The sequence below is a fragment of the Corvus moneduloides genome, chromosome 6 (assembly GCF_009650955.1).
Source record: "Corvus moneduloides isolate bCorMon1 chromosome 6, bCorMon1.pri, whole genome shotgun sequence".
Taxonomy (NCBI): domain Eukaryota; kingdom Metazoa; phylum Chordata; class Aves; order Passeriformes; family Corvidae; genus Corvus; species Corvus moneduloides.
The window spans coordinates 33,663,210-33,680,681 of NC_045481.1; the positions used below are offsets into that span (position 1 = coordinate 33,663,210).

The 17,472-nt window shown below is 41.8% G+C and overlaps 2 protein-coding genes across 2 annotated transcripts in view; one reads left to right on the forward strand and one right to left on the reverse strand.

The window, feature by feature from the left end:
* On the forward strand, positions 1–12,620 carry VTI1B (vesicle transport through interaction with t-SNAREs 1B). The gene is made up of 6 exons (XM_032111042.1): positions 1–169; positions 4,578–4,636; positions 7,484–7,675; positions 9,028–9,201; positions 11,147–11,208; positions 12,241–12,620. The coding sequence occupies exons 1-6, from the start codon at positions 55–57 to the stop codon at positions 12,335–12,337; spliced, it is 699 nt and encodes a 232-aa protein (XP_031966933.1). The 5' UTR covers positions 1–54; the 3' UTR covers positions 12,338–12,620.
* ARG2 (arginase 2) overlaps positions 12,510–17,472 on the reverse strand; it is a 20,996-nt gene continuing 16,033 nt past the window's right edge. Inside the window, exons 5-8 of the mRNA XM_032111039.1 lie at positions 15,576–15,670; positions 15,345–15,449; positions 13,841–13,977; positions 12,510–12,937 (exon numbers count right to left, since the gene is read on the reverse strand). Of these exons, the coding sequence (XP_031966930.1) occupies positions 12,732–12,937; positions 13,841–13,977; positions 15,345–15,449; positions 15,576–15,670 (543 nt within the window). The 3' untranslated portion in view covers positions 12,510–12,731. The remainder of the gene's footprint in view (positions 12,938–13,840; positions 13,978–15,344; positions 15,450–15,575; positions 15,671–17,472) is intronic.

A 17,472-nucleotide genomic window follows, 5' to 3' on the forward strand; every position in this document is an offset into this window, starting at 1 on the left:
GCGGAAGCGCCGGCCGGGCCGGGGCGGGGCCGAGGGCGCGGGGGTTGTGGGGCCATGGCGGGCCGCGGGTCCGCGTCTTCGGAGCACCTGGAGCGGCTGCACGAGATCTTCCGCGGCCTGCACGGACACCTGCGGGGCGTCCCCGAGCGGCTGCGGGGTAGCGCGGCCGGTGAGGCGGGGCGGACGTCTCTTGGGGCCGGGGGGAGGGCATGGGCGGGGCCGCGGTCCCGCCGGCCGGAGCTACCCCGCCCGCTGCGGGGCCGTGTCAGGAGTGTTCGGGTGCTTCTCATTAGACAGGCGTGTGTTTGAGCAGCCGGGAGGGCAGTGTCCGCTCAGGACACCCGGTTTGTGGGGCGCTTTGCAGTTGTGGGGATTCGGGACGTCGCTTGCGCTAGACATCTGCTGGAAGGTGGCTTTGCTGTGTGTTATTTTCAGCTGCTGCTATGTCCTGGTGGCTTTGCAGGTGTGTAGCTTCACTCCCCTGGAGCTCTTCTGCTCTGGTAAATTTCAGCTCTATAGGCAAGCACTGCTGTGCTCGGCTCAGAGCATCAGTCTCTGAGGAGGAGTTGTTATTTGGGTGTTATTTCATGCTGTTTCTGTTTGAACTGGAGTTTAGCTTGGAGGACAGGAGGCTCGGGGTGACTTTCTCACTTTTCACAACTACCTGAAAGGAGGCTGCAGCCAGGTTGGGGTCGGCCTCTTCTCCCTAGCAGCCAGTGACAGGACAAGAGGACACAGTCTTCAGCTGCACCAGGGGAGATTAAAGTTGGTCATTAGGAAGAATTTCTTCACAGAAGGGGTGATTTGACGTTGGAATGAGCTGCCCAGGGAGGTGGTGGAGTCTGCCTCCATGGAGGTGTTTAAGGAAGGACTGGAGGTGGCACTCAGTGCCATGGTCTAGTTGACAAGGTGGTGTAAGGTCATAGATTGGACTCGATGACTGCAGAGGTCTTTTCCAGCCTAACTGGTTCTGGTGTTCTGTAACACATGCTGTGCCTTGGGGTTTTCCGCCCCTTTTTAAAATTTGTCTATGTTGGATTCACATTTAAAACCTCACTGGCAGAATTAAAAGCAGTTTTTATTGTCAGAACTGCCCAGAAGCATCTGTGGGTTTGTTGGAGAAGGTTTGCATTTTAAATGACTGTTTTAAAAGCATGTTTTGTGCACTGTGTACTCACAAAATAGAGAAAACCTATCTATCTAGCCACGCTAAGTTGTATTAGAAGCACAACCTGATTTTACTGGTATTCTTTATACCACACCAGTGGGTAAAATGCTCTGACAGAACACTCCTCTATAAGGATTTGTGCTTCTGTCCTTGATACTTGGCAGTGTTCTGAGAACCAGGAAGGGAAACAATCTGACACGGAGAATTTTGCCAATGTCATTGTTGTTTCCTATGAGAAACGTAATCCACGACTGTCATGAGCTGCTGTAGCTCAGCTCAGGTTTTGTACCCCAGTGATGGGCCAGGGCTGTCAGCCATGTTCTGCCATAGTGTCATTCTCCCACAATTGATCAGTTTTGTGTAAAATCATAAAAACAGTTTGTTCAGAGTATACCAGTCTGTGCTAGATAACACAGAGTATGAAAAGCTTAACGTCCCATTTCTTACCTGGATTTCTGTTTAATAATGAGTTAAATTCAGGGTCACAGTCCTTGTCATCTGCATTTCCAGCAAGTTTGGTACAAGAAAGGTGTTGAAACCCACAAATGACAACTTGCAAACCTGACTTAATTCCACTAGTGGTCAACAAGGATAAAAAGCATAAAATAAGCAATATCCTTTCTGGTAGAAATACTTATTTTCCTATAGAAATGAGCATGATCAGTTTCTTGGTGAAGTAAAACTGTCATGTCTCCTTGAAACTGGGGTAGTCATGAGTAATGAATTCTGAGCCATGGGCTTAAAGGGAGTATTTACAGGCAATCGTTTTTGCAATACTTGGGATTTTTTCAACAGATTGCAGATAATTATAAACTGAATTTTAGACATGCTAAGAAATTTTAATACAACTGTTCTGTTCTTTGTTTTTTTTGCTGCAAAAGTCATGGTAGTATTTGTTTGAAAGTGTTTCTAAGAGAGTTTAAGATTTAGGAATTTGTCTATTTGGTAGAGTCATTCCATTCTCTTAATGTGCTTTATTTCCTTCTTGTACTTATGAGGAGGGGAGTATATCTTTATTTGTTGAGTAATCTGATCCTGAAATGTTCAGGAGGTGATAAAATATACCTTGGAATACTCTTCTAAGGTGATTTATGTGCTCCAAAAGCAACACAGAATCTGTAGTCCTTGGGACATCTTTGAGGGGCAGAGGTTTGGAAATGCTGTTTCACTCTATATAAACAAGATGACAGATCCCTAACTTTAGAAACACTCTTTTTTTCCCCTTCCAAATTTGTAAGAAGGGGAAACAGCCTGGATAAGTTTCAAATCATGTATTTTCCTCTAAATGAATTCAGCTGTACTTTCCAACTGAATCTCTTTCTCACTGATTGGAAATAAGTCAGTCAGATGTGGATGAGCATGTGGGTAGCGCTGCCCTGGCGCAGGCACCTCTGCTGCATTTTGGAACTTCTGTCCATGTGCTTTGCGGCGCGTTCAGTGCAGAGCGACGCCAGCTGAACTGCTCAGTGTATTTTGGCATTTCTGGATACTGGACAGATCCAGTAGAACGTTTTCAAGCCACATTGCTGGATTTCTTGTTGGCCTGTAGACAGAAAGGTCTCAAGCTGCTGCTGCTTGGCTTACCTAAACCATTGCATGATTCTATGCCTTTTGGAAGCTGGCATTTCTTTGGCTGCATGCTTATAAGTGCAGCATCTTCTTAGTCCACACAGGGGAAACAAAGCAGGGAAATGCTGCTTTTCCAGATCTGTGATGGGTTTCCATGAGTTTGAGACAGCAGTGGGTTTAAGAGGGCACTGCTTGAATCAGATAGTGAAATGACCTGTGTGAAACAAATTACTGACTTCCAGAGGCTGTTTTTCCACGGTTCATGTCCATGATTTCACCCAGCAACACAAACAATGGCATCAGCACAACTGTATATGGTAGCAAATCATGGAGGAAGTTGAGGAGAGTGTATTTAGGAACCTCATAAGTCAGCATTTCCTCCTGAATGAATTGGGATGTGAAATTGCATTTCCTGGTACCAGCTGATGTGTAATATGTTAACAGTCATGATGTAGCTTAGTCTGTAATAATTCCATGTGCTACATGAGACCACAGCTACTACTTAGATGATGGGTTTTAGTTCTGTCTTAAGTTCTCTACAGTTCGACTTCTGGGCTTAATCTGAATGTGAACTGAGAAGGAAAGCCTACATCTTAGGCATGTTGTGTATGTAAGAGGAGCTATATACCAAGCTTTTGAACACTTCAGATTTTTTCCTATTTTCTGTTGAGACCTCAGTGGTTAAAAGCTACTTCTTTTACAGAGGACTGTGCTTACCAAAAGGCATTATCAAGTGAGTTTTTTTACTGTAATGACATTTTTATAATGTTGTATGTAATTTTGTCTTTAATCAAAGTGGAGGAGTTTTACCAAGATGACAATCTACATTTTCTGCTGCCCAGAATTTTATTAAAGACTGAATTATACTCTTTTGAGAGAGATGAATTAGGCTAGGTGCATATTTATCAGATTTCTGATAGAATTTGTTTTTGTTTGCAGTACTCCACCACAGTCCTCTAGTGTACATCATCAGTGCTTTTTTTTTGCTCAGTTGAGATAAGGAAAGTTTCAGATTTAGACTTCTATCAATGGTGGATGTTAGAGAGATATAGTTTTTAACACATGAAAAATAAATGCCTTAAGGTTTTGTTTAAAAATAGAGTAACAGCAGTGAAACCCATTCTTTGGTCTCCAAAGCCATAGGTACACAGATCTGAGGAAATGACTGTCTCAAATAACTGAAGTGTCTGGTGTTGTTGGCTGATTCAAAGAACTCATGTCGTTCCAGAAGAGGGAAGCATTTGGGCTTTAGTCTGTGAACCTGAGGTGATACCTTGGTGGCATCTTTTATCTCAGAGAACTCTGGATAACGCTTATCCCGTGTACTTAAGTCCTTTATGACCACAGGAATGCGTACTGCCAGATCTACCAGGAACTTCAGGGCTCACTTGAAAATGTAGATGGACCTGATGTTCTGTTCAAATCCAAACTACAGTTTCAATTTCAGTAATCTTGCCAAGTGTTTGAAAAAAAAAAAAATTTATGAGCTGTTTACCAATGCGTCTTCTTTGCTGTTCTTCCACACTAAATGTTTTTCACCATGCAATTCTGTCAGTGGACACTGAAGGACAGTAGGTCAGAAAAATACTTGAAAAATTACTTCTTTTGTCTATTTACTTCTTGGCAGTGTTTAGCATTTGGAAGAATGGTTTCTGCTCTCTTGCCCCACTCCCTTCTGAAAAGTTGTCATAAGAACAAGCTGTTCCCATTGGAGATAAATTTTGACACGGTGTTCTGCAACCAGCAGTCTGTGGCAGCTTCCTTGTTTTTAATGGATTGAGTTGGAGTTCTGTTGTCATTTCTCTGTAGATTATCTGACATACTGCTTTTACTTTTTCAGAGGAGAAGAAAAAACTGGTTCGAGAATTTGATGAGAAGCAGCGTGAAGCTAATGAGACGGTGAGTGTGAGGCTTCCACCCTTCCTGATGGTTGAAATACTGCTGCCTTAAAAAGGACAGTACTAACAAATGTTACTTTTCTATGAATCCTATTCTGGCAGGCAGGTGTTTAATTTTGTTACTGTTTGATAACTAATCTGATAGGCGTGTCTGTGTTTGTCAAGACTGTTGAGTATACTTGTATAAATGCATAAATATAGACAAATACTCTTATGTGTGTTTTGAGGGGGTTTTGAGTGCTTAGTTTTGATACTGCCTTCACTTTGTTGAAAAAAGTAGAGTGGTGGAGGTGCAATTAAAATTGTTAGAGGTTTTAGGGCAGGCATGTAGAGAATCTGCTGCTTGAGGTTTTTTTATTGTCCTACTGTCTTTTTTCATGTTGGTCTTAGCCTGTCTGATCTTTCTGTAATGTGGTATAGGCTTCCTGGACAGCAGGTGATAAGGAACAGTACCAAAAAAGCCATGTGACTTGTCTTTTAAAACAAGACATTATGGATTGAGCATTCTTTTCATATTTCAATGTGCAATTTGTTAGGTTGTTTTTTAGTCACAGCTGAACATGGTGGTCTATTCCCCTACTTTACTGGGGTTTATTGACAGGTATCTCTAGGTGATGTATGGGAATTGTGAGCTCATACTGTGAGAGAGCTCATGTTGGCATACAGCTTTACACATTGTGAATTTGTTACAACTGTCACTAGAAGGTGATGTGAAGATTCATGCATTCAGAATCTCAGGGCTTGCAAATTGTAACTCCAGTTGCCAAGCCTGGATGTTCAGAGTGTGGATTCAGTGGTGTGCCTACCTGTGCAACAGATCTGAATGAGGAGAAGGCTGAAGTACTCAACAACTTGTTTACCTCAATCTTCCATGGTAACCTCTCTTCCCACATCTCTCGAGTGAGTGGACTGCCATGCGAGGACTGTGGGAGCAAATTCCTTCCTTTAGGGGATGACCAGGTTCATGACCACATGAGAAACCTGAACATACATAAGTCTATGGGACCTGATGAGATGCATCCCAGAGTCCTGAGGGAACTGGCTGATGTAGCTGCTAAGCCACTGTCCATGGCATTTGAACAAGTCGTAACAGTCAGGTGAAGTCCCAGGTGACTGGAAAAGGGAAAACACTGTATCCATCTTTAAAAAGGTAGAAAGAAGGACCCTGGGAATTACTGACCTGTCAGCCTCACCTCTGTGCCTGGGAAGGTCATGGAACAGATCCTCCTGGAAGGCACATGAAGGACAGGGAGGGAAGGTTTGGGAAAGCCAGCACAGCTTCAACAAGGACAAGTCCTGCCTGACCAACCCAGTGGCCTTCTGTGATGGAGTAACTCCAGTGCACAAGGGAAGGGCGCAAGCGTCATTTATCTGGGCTTCTGTACAGCCTTTGACATGGTCCTCCCCAGCATCCTTCTCTCTGAACTGCCGAGACATGGCCTTGATGGGTGGACCGTTAGGTGGATAAGGAATTGGTTGGATGGTCACAGCCAGGGGGTGGTGGTCAACAGCTCAGAGTCCTGACAGACATCAGGGACAAGCAGCGTCCCTTGGGGTCCATACTGGGACCAGGGTTATTTAGTATCTTCATTAATGACATAGTGGGATCGAGTGCACCCTCAGCAGGTTTGCAGATAACACCCAGCTGAGGGTGCAGTTGCCACACCTGAAGAATGGGATGTCATCCAGAGGGACCTGGACAAGCTCAAGAAGTGTGCCATGGGAATCTCATGAGGTTTAAAAAGACCAAGTGCAAGGTCCTTTGACTGGTTCAGGGTAACCCCTGATTCCAACACAGGCTGGGGATGAACACATCGAGAGCAGCTCTGCCCAGAAGGACTTGGGGGGCTGCTGGGTGAGAGGCTGGACACGACCCAGCCGTGTGCACTCCCAGCCCAGAGAGCCAATGGTGTCCTGGGCTGCATCCAGAGCAGCGTGGGCAGCAGGGAGAGGGAGGGGATTCTGCCCCTCTGCTCTGCTCTGGTGAGACCCCACCTGCAGTGCTGCATCCAGCTCTGGGGTCCCAGCACAGGAAGGACATGGACCTGGCAGAGTGAGCCCAGGGGAGGGGCACCAAGATTAGAGGGATGGAGCACCTCTCGTATGAGGAAAGACTGAGACAATTGGGATTGCTCAGCCTGTGGAAGAGGAGGCTTTGGGGTGACCTTTTTGCAGCCTTTCAGTACCAAAAGGGGGTGTAAGAGAGCTGGAGAGGGACTTTGAACAAGGGCGTGTAGTGACAGGACAAGGGCTGATGACAAAGGGTCCATTTAGATTGGGTATTAGGAAGAAACTCTACTGTGAGGCTGGTGAGGCACTGGCACAGGTTGCCAGGGAAGCTGTGGATGCCCCATCCCTGGAAGTGTTCAAGGACAAGTTAGATGTGGCACTGAGCAACCTGGTCTAGTGGAAGGTGTCCTTGCCCATGGCAGAGGTGTTAGAAGAAGGTGGTTTTTAAGGTCTCTTCTAACCCAAACCATCCTATGATTTTGTCTCTGTTGCACAGATATGATAGAAAGCTGATACCCATCCTATAAATGCTTAAACTAAAAGAAAGTGAGAATTGCAAATTTTGACATTTAGAGTGGTGTTTCAGGGAAAAAAAATCAAGCTTGGGAATTTTGTTTTTATTGAGGCATTGTGTATCTGAAAAATCCATGTGGGCTTAACAGCATTGGGTAATGTGGTGTACTCAATAGTAGATGGGGTGTGGGGTTTGGGGCTATCCCACTCAGCCAGTCCCATACAAACATGTGAATCCCTTCATCTGGTGCTGAGTTTTGAGTATGGCTGCTGCTAAGAATAGATTTGGTGCCTTAAAGAATAAACATGCTTTCTTTTGTTAAAGCTGCGGGAGATGGAGGAAGAACTGAAGTACGCTCCTGTGCCTTTCCGCAACCAAATGATGAGCAAAATACGAGCATACAGAAGAGACCTGTCCATGTTCCAGAGAGAGATGAGAAGCACAGATTTGGGATTGGGCCGTGGAAACCAAGGCGATACAAAATATGGAATCTTCGCCACAGAAAATGAACAGAGTGTGAGGATTAGATGTAAATTTTATTTAACTTTGCTGTGATTGTTTAAAAGCAGTATCGCAGATGCATTGTTTACAGTGTTTCTACTTTTAAACCACCTCTGTGCTTTCTAACTCCCTGTATATCTTTCTGCATGTAACATGAATATCTCAGGGAGTAGAAAGAACATCTGGAACTCAGAGGAGAGCTTTTCTGTTGTAAAACAAAGATAGGAATGTAATCAAAATGGAACTCCTTGAAAGCCATGCAGTTAGTAAGTTGCACAACATTCTGTAGCAAAACTCTTCATTTAATCATTCCCCTACAGAAGTAAAAACACAAAAGTGATGCTCCTAAATGAAAAAAAAGGTTAACTTACCTAGTTCTAATCTCCAAAACTAGCAAAGTGTGAATCATGCATTGTGTAGGTTCTTTGGTAGAATTATCTTTTAAGCGATCTTAGTGTAAATAATTTCAAGAAAATATAAGAATTTATCCTCTAGCACTTTTTTTCACTATGGTTCTGCTGCTACAATGCAAAAAGTACACCAATTTCTTGTTTACCAGATAGGCTTAGAGATATCTGAGCTAGTGTGGCTGAATCTCCTTGTCTTCAAAGTGCTGTCATCTCTACAGAAAGTTCACAGAGGGAGGCTTTTCATTTTTCTGCCTTAGATAAGGAAGGTTTGAGGGAGGCTCTTTGCTTAGTGTTTCCTTCTGCTGTAGCTTGGGAAATTTTTGCATTTGATTCCTCTTGACTGATTACTCTAAAACCTGAGAGCAGGATGATAGATTAGACTTTCTGAAGCTTAAGAAAACACTTCATTTTGAGCTACCTTCTGACCCCAAGGTCAGCAAACATTCCTTATCCTCTAGCCCAGGCTACTGGCATGAAAAGAGGATCTTTGTTACTTAGCAGTCCATCTGTTAGTGCTGTTTGTTCCTAATCCTTTTGACTGTAAACTCTTAATGATCTCCCTAGCAACCAACTGTGGAGTCACAAATAAGGCTGACTTTAGATGTGAATGGGAGTAAAAGTTAGCATCTGGAAAAGAAAGATACTATTTTCATGTAAATGTTCTTTGATGGAAAAGTAAAGTGTTACAAAGACAGTTTTTTAGAACTGTTTAACTCTTTAGTGCTGTATACTTTTTTGAGATTTTGAGATTTTTTGAGATTTAACCAGATTTAACCATAATCTTAAAAGGTAAACAAGGCTCAGCTGAAATTAACTTGGCTGCATCAGTTCACATAAGAAGTATGTACAGCTAATAGAAATGGATGGCCTATGGAGTCACATTCTAACTTTTTAATATGTCAGAAGCCTAATACTTCTGTCTTTGTGCTTAATAGTTAAGCATACATTATTTTTCAGACTAATCTGCAGTCACAGAGGGTGCTGCTTCTCCAGGGCACAGACAGTCTGAACCGAGCCAGCGAGAGCATCGAGCGCTCGCACCGAATTGCTGCTGAGACTGATCAGATTGGCACAGATATAATTGAAGAACTTGGGGAGCAGCGGGAGCAGCTGGAACGCACCAAGAGCAGGGTAAGCAGGAAACTGGGCATTGCTTTGAAACAATCTGATGTTATTTTAGTGGGAACTGTATGTCAGTAGTTATTCCCAGGGACCTCCCTAGGCATCATAATCCGATTGGATATTTCTACAGACCAAATCCAGGCTGCCACATTTCTATACTGTTCTCATAAAAGGAAAATAATTACTGCAGAAGGGTCGAAAGCATGGTGGTCAAATGTCTGCTGCTGTGTCTGTGCAAGAGTGGAGATTAGACCTACAGACCTGCTAGAAAAAACAGCATTACTAAAAATGTTACAGATTAGAAAATTGCTAAGGAGTTGCCCGTCATTAGCTTACTAGTAAAAGTTGAGATTTTGGAAGCAGTTAGCAAGCTTTTGTAATGAAATTAATTTTAGTAGAAGAGTAATTAATTACTAGCTTTCCAATATTTGCAGGGAGGGAGAAAATGTTGTCAGACAAGATGTCTGTTCCTCATCTTTGGTTCAAGAAGCTCTGCTTCTACTGTGAAAGCTTCAAAAACTAGTTCACTTGTTTTGTGTACACACATATGCAAAACTGACAATTTGATTTTTGAAGTAACAAACTGATGGGAGTGTGTGTGTGTGTGTGTGCAAGGGATCATGAGTATAAAGCTTTTAGGTGAATGACTTCAGGGGACACTGAGTTTGGCAAATAAGTACACTCAGCCAAAACAAAAAGCATACCCGTGCTCTTGGGAGTTCTCTCTACTGATTGCAACAAAGCCTGTAGCTTTTTCATGTAAGTAGTTCCGTGATTTCAGTCAGAATTTGATTTGTCCTGTTCCCAAATTTGGGTTAGAAAGCAGGAAAGGAAATTGATCTTAAGATTTGTAGGTATAGTTTTTGTCCTTTATCTAATAAAAAGTATGATAGTCCTTCAGGTGTCACAGTCTCTCAACAGATCGTTCAGAGAAGCATAGAATTGTTTAGGTTGGAAAAGGCCTCAAAGATCATTCAGTCCATTAACCCATCACTGCTGTGTACATCACTAAACTGTGTCTGTGACTTCTATTGTGAGCCTCTTAGGCAAAGAATTGAGGAATTGTGTGAACCACACATTCCAATTGGAAGCAGACTTTCTTCTTTCTTGCTCTTTCATAGTGAAGGTTGGAAATCCACTAAGCTTAGAATGGACTCGATAGTTTTCTTCCGAGCTTTGTCCAGTCCATCTCAGTGCAAAGTAACATACAAGCAGTTTTGCAGTTGAGGGCAGTATTTTAAACTACAGAGGAATTGTGCAGGCAGGTGTCTGATGTAAGTGACCTGCCTTACCCTTCAGTTCTAATGGTGAAATCTTACCTGGAGACCAGTGGCCATGCATCATGAATTGTGTCTGTGAAGCAACACCTTTTTTAGTTGTCTTTAACCTCACTTCATTACATGCTTAATAGTTGACTGGGTATACTGGACAGTTCATTTCTAAGCAATACAAAGCTGAAATGGATTATCCACTAGCAGCTCAGATCTTGTACCCACTGGGTCACTTAGACTTGTCAATGCAACACAGTTCTTTCTTTGCTGGAACTTGAGCAGCATTTCAAACTGTTTGATATGCATTGGGGTGAACACGTCAGTATGACTTTCTTCTGGTGTTAACAAGTAGAATAATGAAATGAAATTTAATGAAAGAAGCTAATATCAACTTTCTGGTATTTGTATATTAATTAAAGAGGCAGAAAGTGGTCTCAAATTGCGTATCTTTGTATGTATCTAAGGGAAAGTATACACAAAAGTCTTAATTTCTCCTCAGAAAAGAGGCAATGCTTCCAGCTGGTATTGTGGGTAGAAAACAATGTTGTCTCTCAATTTTGAGAGTACATGGTCATCCTTGGTCCCGTAATTAATTACATTTCAACACCAGCTGCTTTCACATGCATCTTCCCAGAGTTGATGTGTGCTTGTTTAACTGAAAAGTAACTTCTGTCTCTCTTCAGTTGGTGAATACAAGTGAGAACTTGAGCAAAAGTCGCAAGATTCTACGTTCCATGTCCAGGAGGTGAGTGGTGTGACTGACAGCAGCCCGTGGTATTGGTGCCTCTGGATGTAGTGGAGAAAAAGGAGTATCAGCTGGGAGTGCAGGGAGGTTTTAGGGAATGCATAAACAGAATGTGTGCCCACATGCAGATGCTAATTTGTGTGTTTCCCTCTCTGATAATGGAATACAGGCTTAATGGAATACAGGCATTGAACACCACTGAATGTGTGCTGTTCGGTCAGGAGGGTGTGGGGTCTTTAACCATCCCAACCATGGTGAGGACAGAAGCAAGTTACAGTGAATTGCTAATGGTGCCTTCAGATGCAACCCATTCAGGCTGGAAAAAGCTGGGCCATAAATTACGGCAGCACTGGGCGAGTTAGATGCCTGATGACACAGACAAATCTGTTTAGCCCACACAGGAGCCCTAGAGCAGTTAGTCCTAGGCTGGCCCATGAGACAGTCTGAGCCTGACCCTACACTGTTTTGATGACTAAAGCCTTGGCTTCTTAAGGGGATTTGCAGTTTAGCTATATTGTTTAATGAGCCTTAAAAACTCAGTTCACAGATTGTATTCCCAGTAGGTACTTATCTCCTAACAACCCTTCCTTTATGCCCATTGCTAAAGGAAGTTGTGATAACTGTCTAGTTTTCACTAGTAAAAGTACATGATTATTTTGAGATTTTAGTTTTCCTTCAACCATGTAATTCCAAGTAAAAGCACCACAATGAGGGTTTTTTAGCACAGGACTTCAAGTATTGTTTTCGTCTTTGCTTAACTGAAGGAGTAGGCATGTATAGAGCAATGATCTGCCTTCTGTGGGACAGGGGAAGAGGAACAGAACTAAAATAGGAGATTTAAACAGAATTTCCAGGAAAACATGAGTAGTGAACTACTGAGTTTGGCCCTTTCTGCTTGTTAAGAACTATTTGAAAAGCACAGTGTGGTCTTGCTCAAACTGGGAAGGTAAGATGGTGATCTGGATCTACAATCTGCTTTCATAAACAAGGTGAAAATAAAAACAAACTTGGATTTTTGTTTTTTAACTCCAGAGTAACCACTAATAAGTTGTTGCTGTCAATTATCATCATCCTGGAACTGGCCATCCTAGGAGGTGTAGTCTACTTCAAGTTCTTTCGCAAGAAATGAACCTTCAGGACCAAGATGAACTTTTCCACTGATGAGGAACAGGATGGGCTGTCTGCTCCCTTTGACTGTCTGAGGGTTGAACTGAGTCATGAGACAGCACATTCAACTGAAACTGTACTGACACTTGAAAGACAGAGGATGGGAGTAAAAAGAAACAGGCTTGAACTCCTGGTAAGATTAATAAGAAGGTAATAAATATTTTATTGTCTCATTTTGTATATACTTAACTAAATGAATAAATCTTGGTATGTAATAAAGTAGCCACTGATCAATGGAAAAGCTAGTTCATTTAAAAATTGAGAAGTTAACAGTATTTGCCAAGTGTTGACAATCTATCCACTCAAGTGCCTCAGCAGAGCTCTGTAATGTCCAATCTACCCAACACTTTGGGTTCCTAAATCCTCACTTGCTCTTCACTGTCAGATTCATCTGGAGAGCTGGGTGTTGGGAGTTCATCAAAAGCGATGTGTGCTCCTTCCCTTGTCTGCCCAAAGCATGTTGCTATCACATCGACTGCAAGGCGAGCAGTTGCTTTCACTGCCTCTTGAGAAGCTCCAAGCAGTGGATTGACTTCAACCATGTCTACAGCTGAAAGCATTCCTGTGAAAATGATTTACAGCTTTGTTACTCTGACAAAGGGTACAGTCTTTTGCAAAGTTTTGTTTGCAGCCTTTTATTCATTGCAGCAAGTCTGGTATTTGGGTTTGTGACCTACTCTACCCCTTAGACAAGTAAGATTGGCTCTCAAGTGAAGGATGAGGTTATTGTTCTCAGATGCAAATTCGTGTTTTTAATTTGGTTCTTTCTTACATCATCACTACCTCACTCATTCATGCTTTCAGCGTTCAGTAAAAACATTTGATGTTCCATACACATTTATGAGAGGAATGTTTTTTTCTCCCAGTCCAAAAATGAGGGGATATAAAACAGTCTCACCTCATATTCTTTTGCCATCCTATTCATGAATTTATTGACTATTGTCTGGTTGGGATTTTTTTTAACCTTCTTTTACTAGAAATAATATTGTTTAAACATATTAAATAAAAACTCAGTGGTAATAAGATGAAAAGTCCTCATATATTGAATCAACTGCAGTATATTTTATGAAAGCTTGATTTGTTAGCCTTGAAACCTAGAATGGAACTTCAAACTATTTAAGATTGCACCCATTTTTGTATTCCAGATGCCCATTTTAACATCTTTCCTCACGTGTTGAGGATTAGGGAACAGTTTTACACATTTTTGACATTAGTTGTTAACATACTGTGTATTTTATTTTCTTTTGCTAAGTTGAAGTCGTTGATGGTTAAGCTGCTTCCAATACCAAGGGAATTGCCCAACCCTAGGATTTCTTTTTCCCTTACTGAAGGTCAAATTGACTTTGCAGGCATCTTTGCTTTGACTGCACTTACTATCTATTTACACAGGAAAAACATAACCAGTATGAGCTCTGTGTAGTTTGTCCTGTCCTTGCTTAGCCCCATACTGCTGGGCAGCTCCTACCTGTGTTGTGTATTTCCTCTGTGATGTACATGCCTTCTCTGTAAGTTAATCCACCTAGAACAGGAGTCCCTGTTGCTGGAGCCAGTGAGGGATCAAAAGCATCAATGTCAAAACTCAGGTGAATTGGTCTCTGTCTCCTGAGGCAGAATAAAACAAGAAAAGCAATCTTAGAGCCTTAAACTTTTTCCACATGCATTTCTTACTGTCCAGGCTAATCAGCAAAGTAGCATCAAGCTCCTTGAACCACGTCTCATATGCAGTTAAAAAAAAAAAAAAAAAAAAAAAAAAAGTTCCTTCTAAATATCTTTGGACTCTGAAACATCTCATAGCTCAAAACTCTCCCCAGTACACACTGGGAAAACAGAAGTTTGTCTTTCTAGCCTCACTGAGCATCTATTCAGTGAGGATTTGGTTGAAGATAAATACTTTAGTTCAAACCATCTCAACTGGTATTTGTCATCTTAGTGCAGTGATGTAGAAAAGTGTCTGATACAATCCAGCCTTTTCTCCTTTTGTACAGAAAGCCAGGGTGAAGGCTGAAACACTAAAGTGCATGGCAGCTAGGATGGAGGAAGCACTGAGCTCAAGGATTTCACTGACAGCTCATCAAGATGAGCATTTTTCAGGTCAATACTTAAAGGCTGTCTCCAAACCCTGCCATGTAGCCTAGTTGATGAAGTAGTAAAGGATAATCTCAAACCTAAAATGTTAGTTACTTACTATATCATCTGCCAGTTGATGACAGCTTAATAAACTGGACACTGCTTGTCACTCACATGAATTATTTAAGTGGGAGACTGCGTACTTCCAACTTACTGCAGATGCTCAGTAGGGAGAAGCATCTGGATTACCATCTTCTTTACTTGGCACAGCTGCAGCTAGGAAGGGTGAGCACACCTTTAGAAAACAGTAGCATGCAACACAGGTTCTAACCTGTGGTGAGAGGTTACCCTTTCTAACTGACCCTCTCCCAGGTCCTAGACCTGATTTGCTCCCTGACCTGGTTCCCCAAACTTGAACAAGAGTAGCAAAGGTGGTAGTAGTGAACTGCAGTAAGGGAGTGGTTAAAGTGAACTTTACCAGCTACAGTGGCAGTAGCAGCCACCATCAGGACATTGTTTGTGAGCCCTGTCCAAGGAGGAAGCCATCAAATGCCACCTCACATACCAACAGCTCAATTCAAGTTGCTGTATGTATTTTTAAAAGTATAATGTGTATCCTGCACTCTGAGTTGGTTCAAACATCTTGTCAAACTGCAGAAAATGCAGAATTACTTAACAGAACCAAATAGTATGAAACAGAGCCACAACTGTAGTGAGTCATATAACCTGTCTCATAGCCATCTGCCAAACTCTGAGATGGTTCCAGTGCTGAGATGTTCCTATGTACTGGACACTGCCACAGTTCTGTATGGCTGCCTTGCATCAAGTGACCTTCACTTAAATAAATTTCAGGAAAGTAGACGTTCAACAAGAGTAGTTTAAATTAGATAATAGTTTGTTACCTGCCCATCAGTTGTTCAAATGTTCTTTCCATAACTTTGCAAATTCCAAGGCGATCGATATCCCTCATGGAAAAATACTGGATCTCAAAGTTCTTCAAAATATAGCTGTGAAAATAATTTATTTAAAACAATCATTACTGGTTTAAGCTGAAATCTAGCAACCCTTATGAACATGATTTCAAGCTCATTATTTCAGCCTTTACAAAAATTGGTTAATCCGAACCAACTTACTACTCAGCAGGATCCACATCCCTCAAACCAATGTACACAATATCAGATGCTGAAAGGCAGGGCTTTAGCCAGGAAAAGCCAGGAAGTTGTGGTACCTGCAAGCAAAGGTTTGGTATTAGGTCAGGTTAATGACATATGACATTTTATATATATATATATATATATAACAAAACACTATTTAATGCTTCCCTGAAAACTTTGTATTGATTTATAACATCCTTTCTCTCTCTCTAAACAGAGAAACTTCTGCACTTGAAGGTTTGGCTGATGTAATCAGTCCTTACCTTCATTCCTACGTTCAACTCAGGTAAAGTGATACGACTTTATCTGAGTTGAATGTTAATGGATGAAGCTTTTAATTCGTCTACATTTTCCAGTTTGAAGAGGAGGAGGAATAAAAGCCCAAATCCACAAGCAATAGGTAATTTGCATCAGTGAGTGTAAGGAGGAATGATAAAGTCCCAGATGTAGATCACTTACACAGGGCACTTAATGGTAGTGCTCTGTAACTTAGCCAGTACATGATGCTTAAGTGGAAGAATGAAAACCAAGGCACCTGTTTTTAGGAAACCTACCAAAATCACGCAAACTTACAGAAACAGTAATAAAGATGGATAAATTCGAAGTGGGAAGTTGAAAAAAAACAAAAAAGAAAAGAGGAGAAAAAAGCAGGGAAGAAGTTGGGCCTCCACAGTGGGCTACATCATGCTGGCTTTTAATGCAGAATTGGAGTAGGTCTAAGACAGCAACTGAAAGATGAGGTCACAATTTTCAGCTTTGGTAATTAAATAGTCATGGTATGGAATTATAAAATCATGCAGTTAGTAACATCTACTGATTTTAAGAGTGATTTAAATTAACTCAAATTTCTCTTCTTCTCCCAGCTCTGAAAATGGCTACAGCCAACACAGCTGTCAAGCAGCTAGAAGGTTTTGTTTCCCTCTTAGACTTCTCAGTTACTAATTATATTCTAGTTAGTTGAATGTTTTTAAAGGTTAACACACCCATAGCTATATGTCATTACATTTTACCCATTTCATTGGGTTAAATTAGCACAGATTATAAAAGTATTTGTTACTCTAGGACAATGACCTGAAACTTCTCCAGTCATAAATTAAGAAGAGGGATAAATGAATTGGAGACCACTAGGAAAAATAACTCCGGTTTCAGAAATGAATTCTGCAAAACCCATCACCACACCATAAACTGAGCATGGTAATGATAATATTGTCAGATACTCTCTAGTATCAATGATTCAGTAGATTTAATACTGCAATTTCAATTACAGCTCTTTGTTTGTAAAATAAAATTAAATGTATTAACTGCCTTTGGCAGGTTCTTTGCTTTGTTACAATGAAAAAGGAGTGGCTGACAGTAGAGCCAGAGGTGCAGGCATTCTCATGGGAAGGTATTAATAGCAGCTTGTGAGTTTGGATGGTTCCAGGAGCCCTGAAGCAGTCAGGAAAGGATAATAAATAATTTGTCCTGTTGTCAACTCAACTGCTGACCTGGATGAGAGTAAGAGGGTCAGCCATGTGCACTTGTGCACACATCATGGTTCACTCCAGAGAGTCAGAGGGGTATAGCCAGAAAAACTACTGTCAAAGGCACATTCTGCTACTACAGCTAAAGAACTCTTAAAAAATTCACAGTGTTGTAGAAGCCTTGTGGTACCAGCAGCACTCGTGTTGGTTTTCCCCCCTCTAAACAGGAATACAATAGGGTAAGCAAAGCCTGCTGAGTGAGTGCATCTGCACAGGCAGGCCTTGTGTCAGCTGCTTCTGCACAGGCATCCTGACTGCTGGAATTGAGGTGGGCTTGGGACAAGATCCCATACCCAGCACCATGCCAGTGTCACTTAGCATAGCCTAATCTTATTTTTTCTTTGCTACTGCTG

Coding starts and splice junctions, on each gene's coding strand:
- VTI1B (XM_032111042.1), top strand. CDS start 55: ATGGCGGGCCGCGGGTCCGCGTCTTCGGAGCACCTGGAGCGGCTGCAC. Junction 4,637..7,483: donor AGCGTGAAGCTAATGAGACG/GTGAGTGTGAGG, acceptor CTTTTGTTAAAG/CTGCGGGAGATGGAGGAAGA. Junction 7,676..9,027: donor CCACAGAAAATGAACAGAGT/GTGAGGATTAGA, acceptor ATTATTTTTCAG/ACTAATCTGCAGTCACAGAG.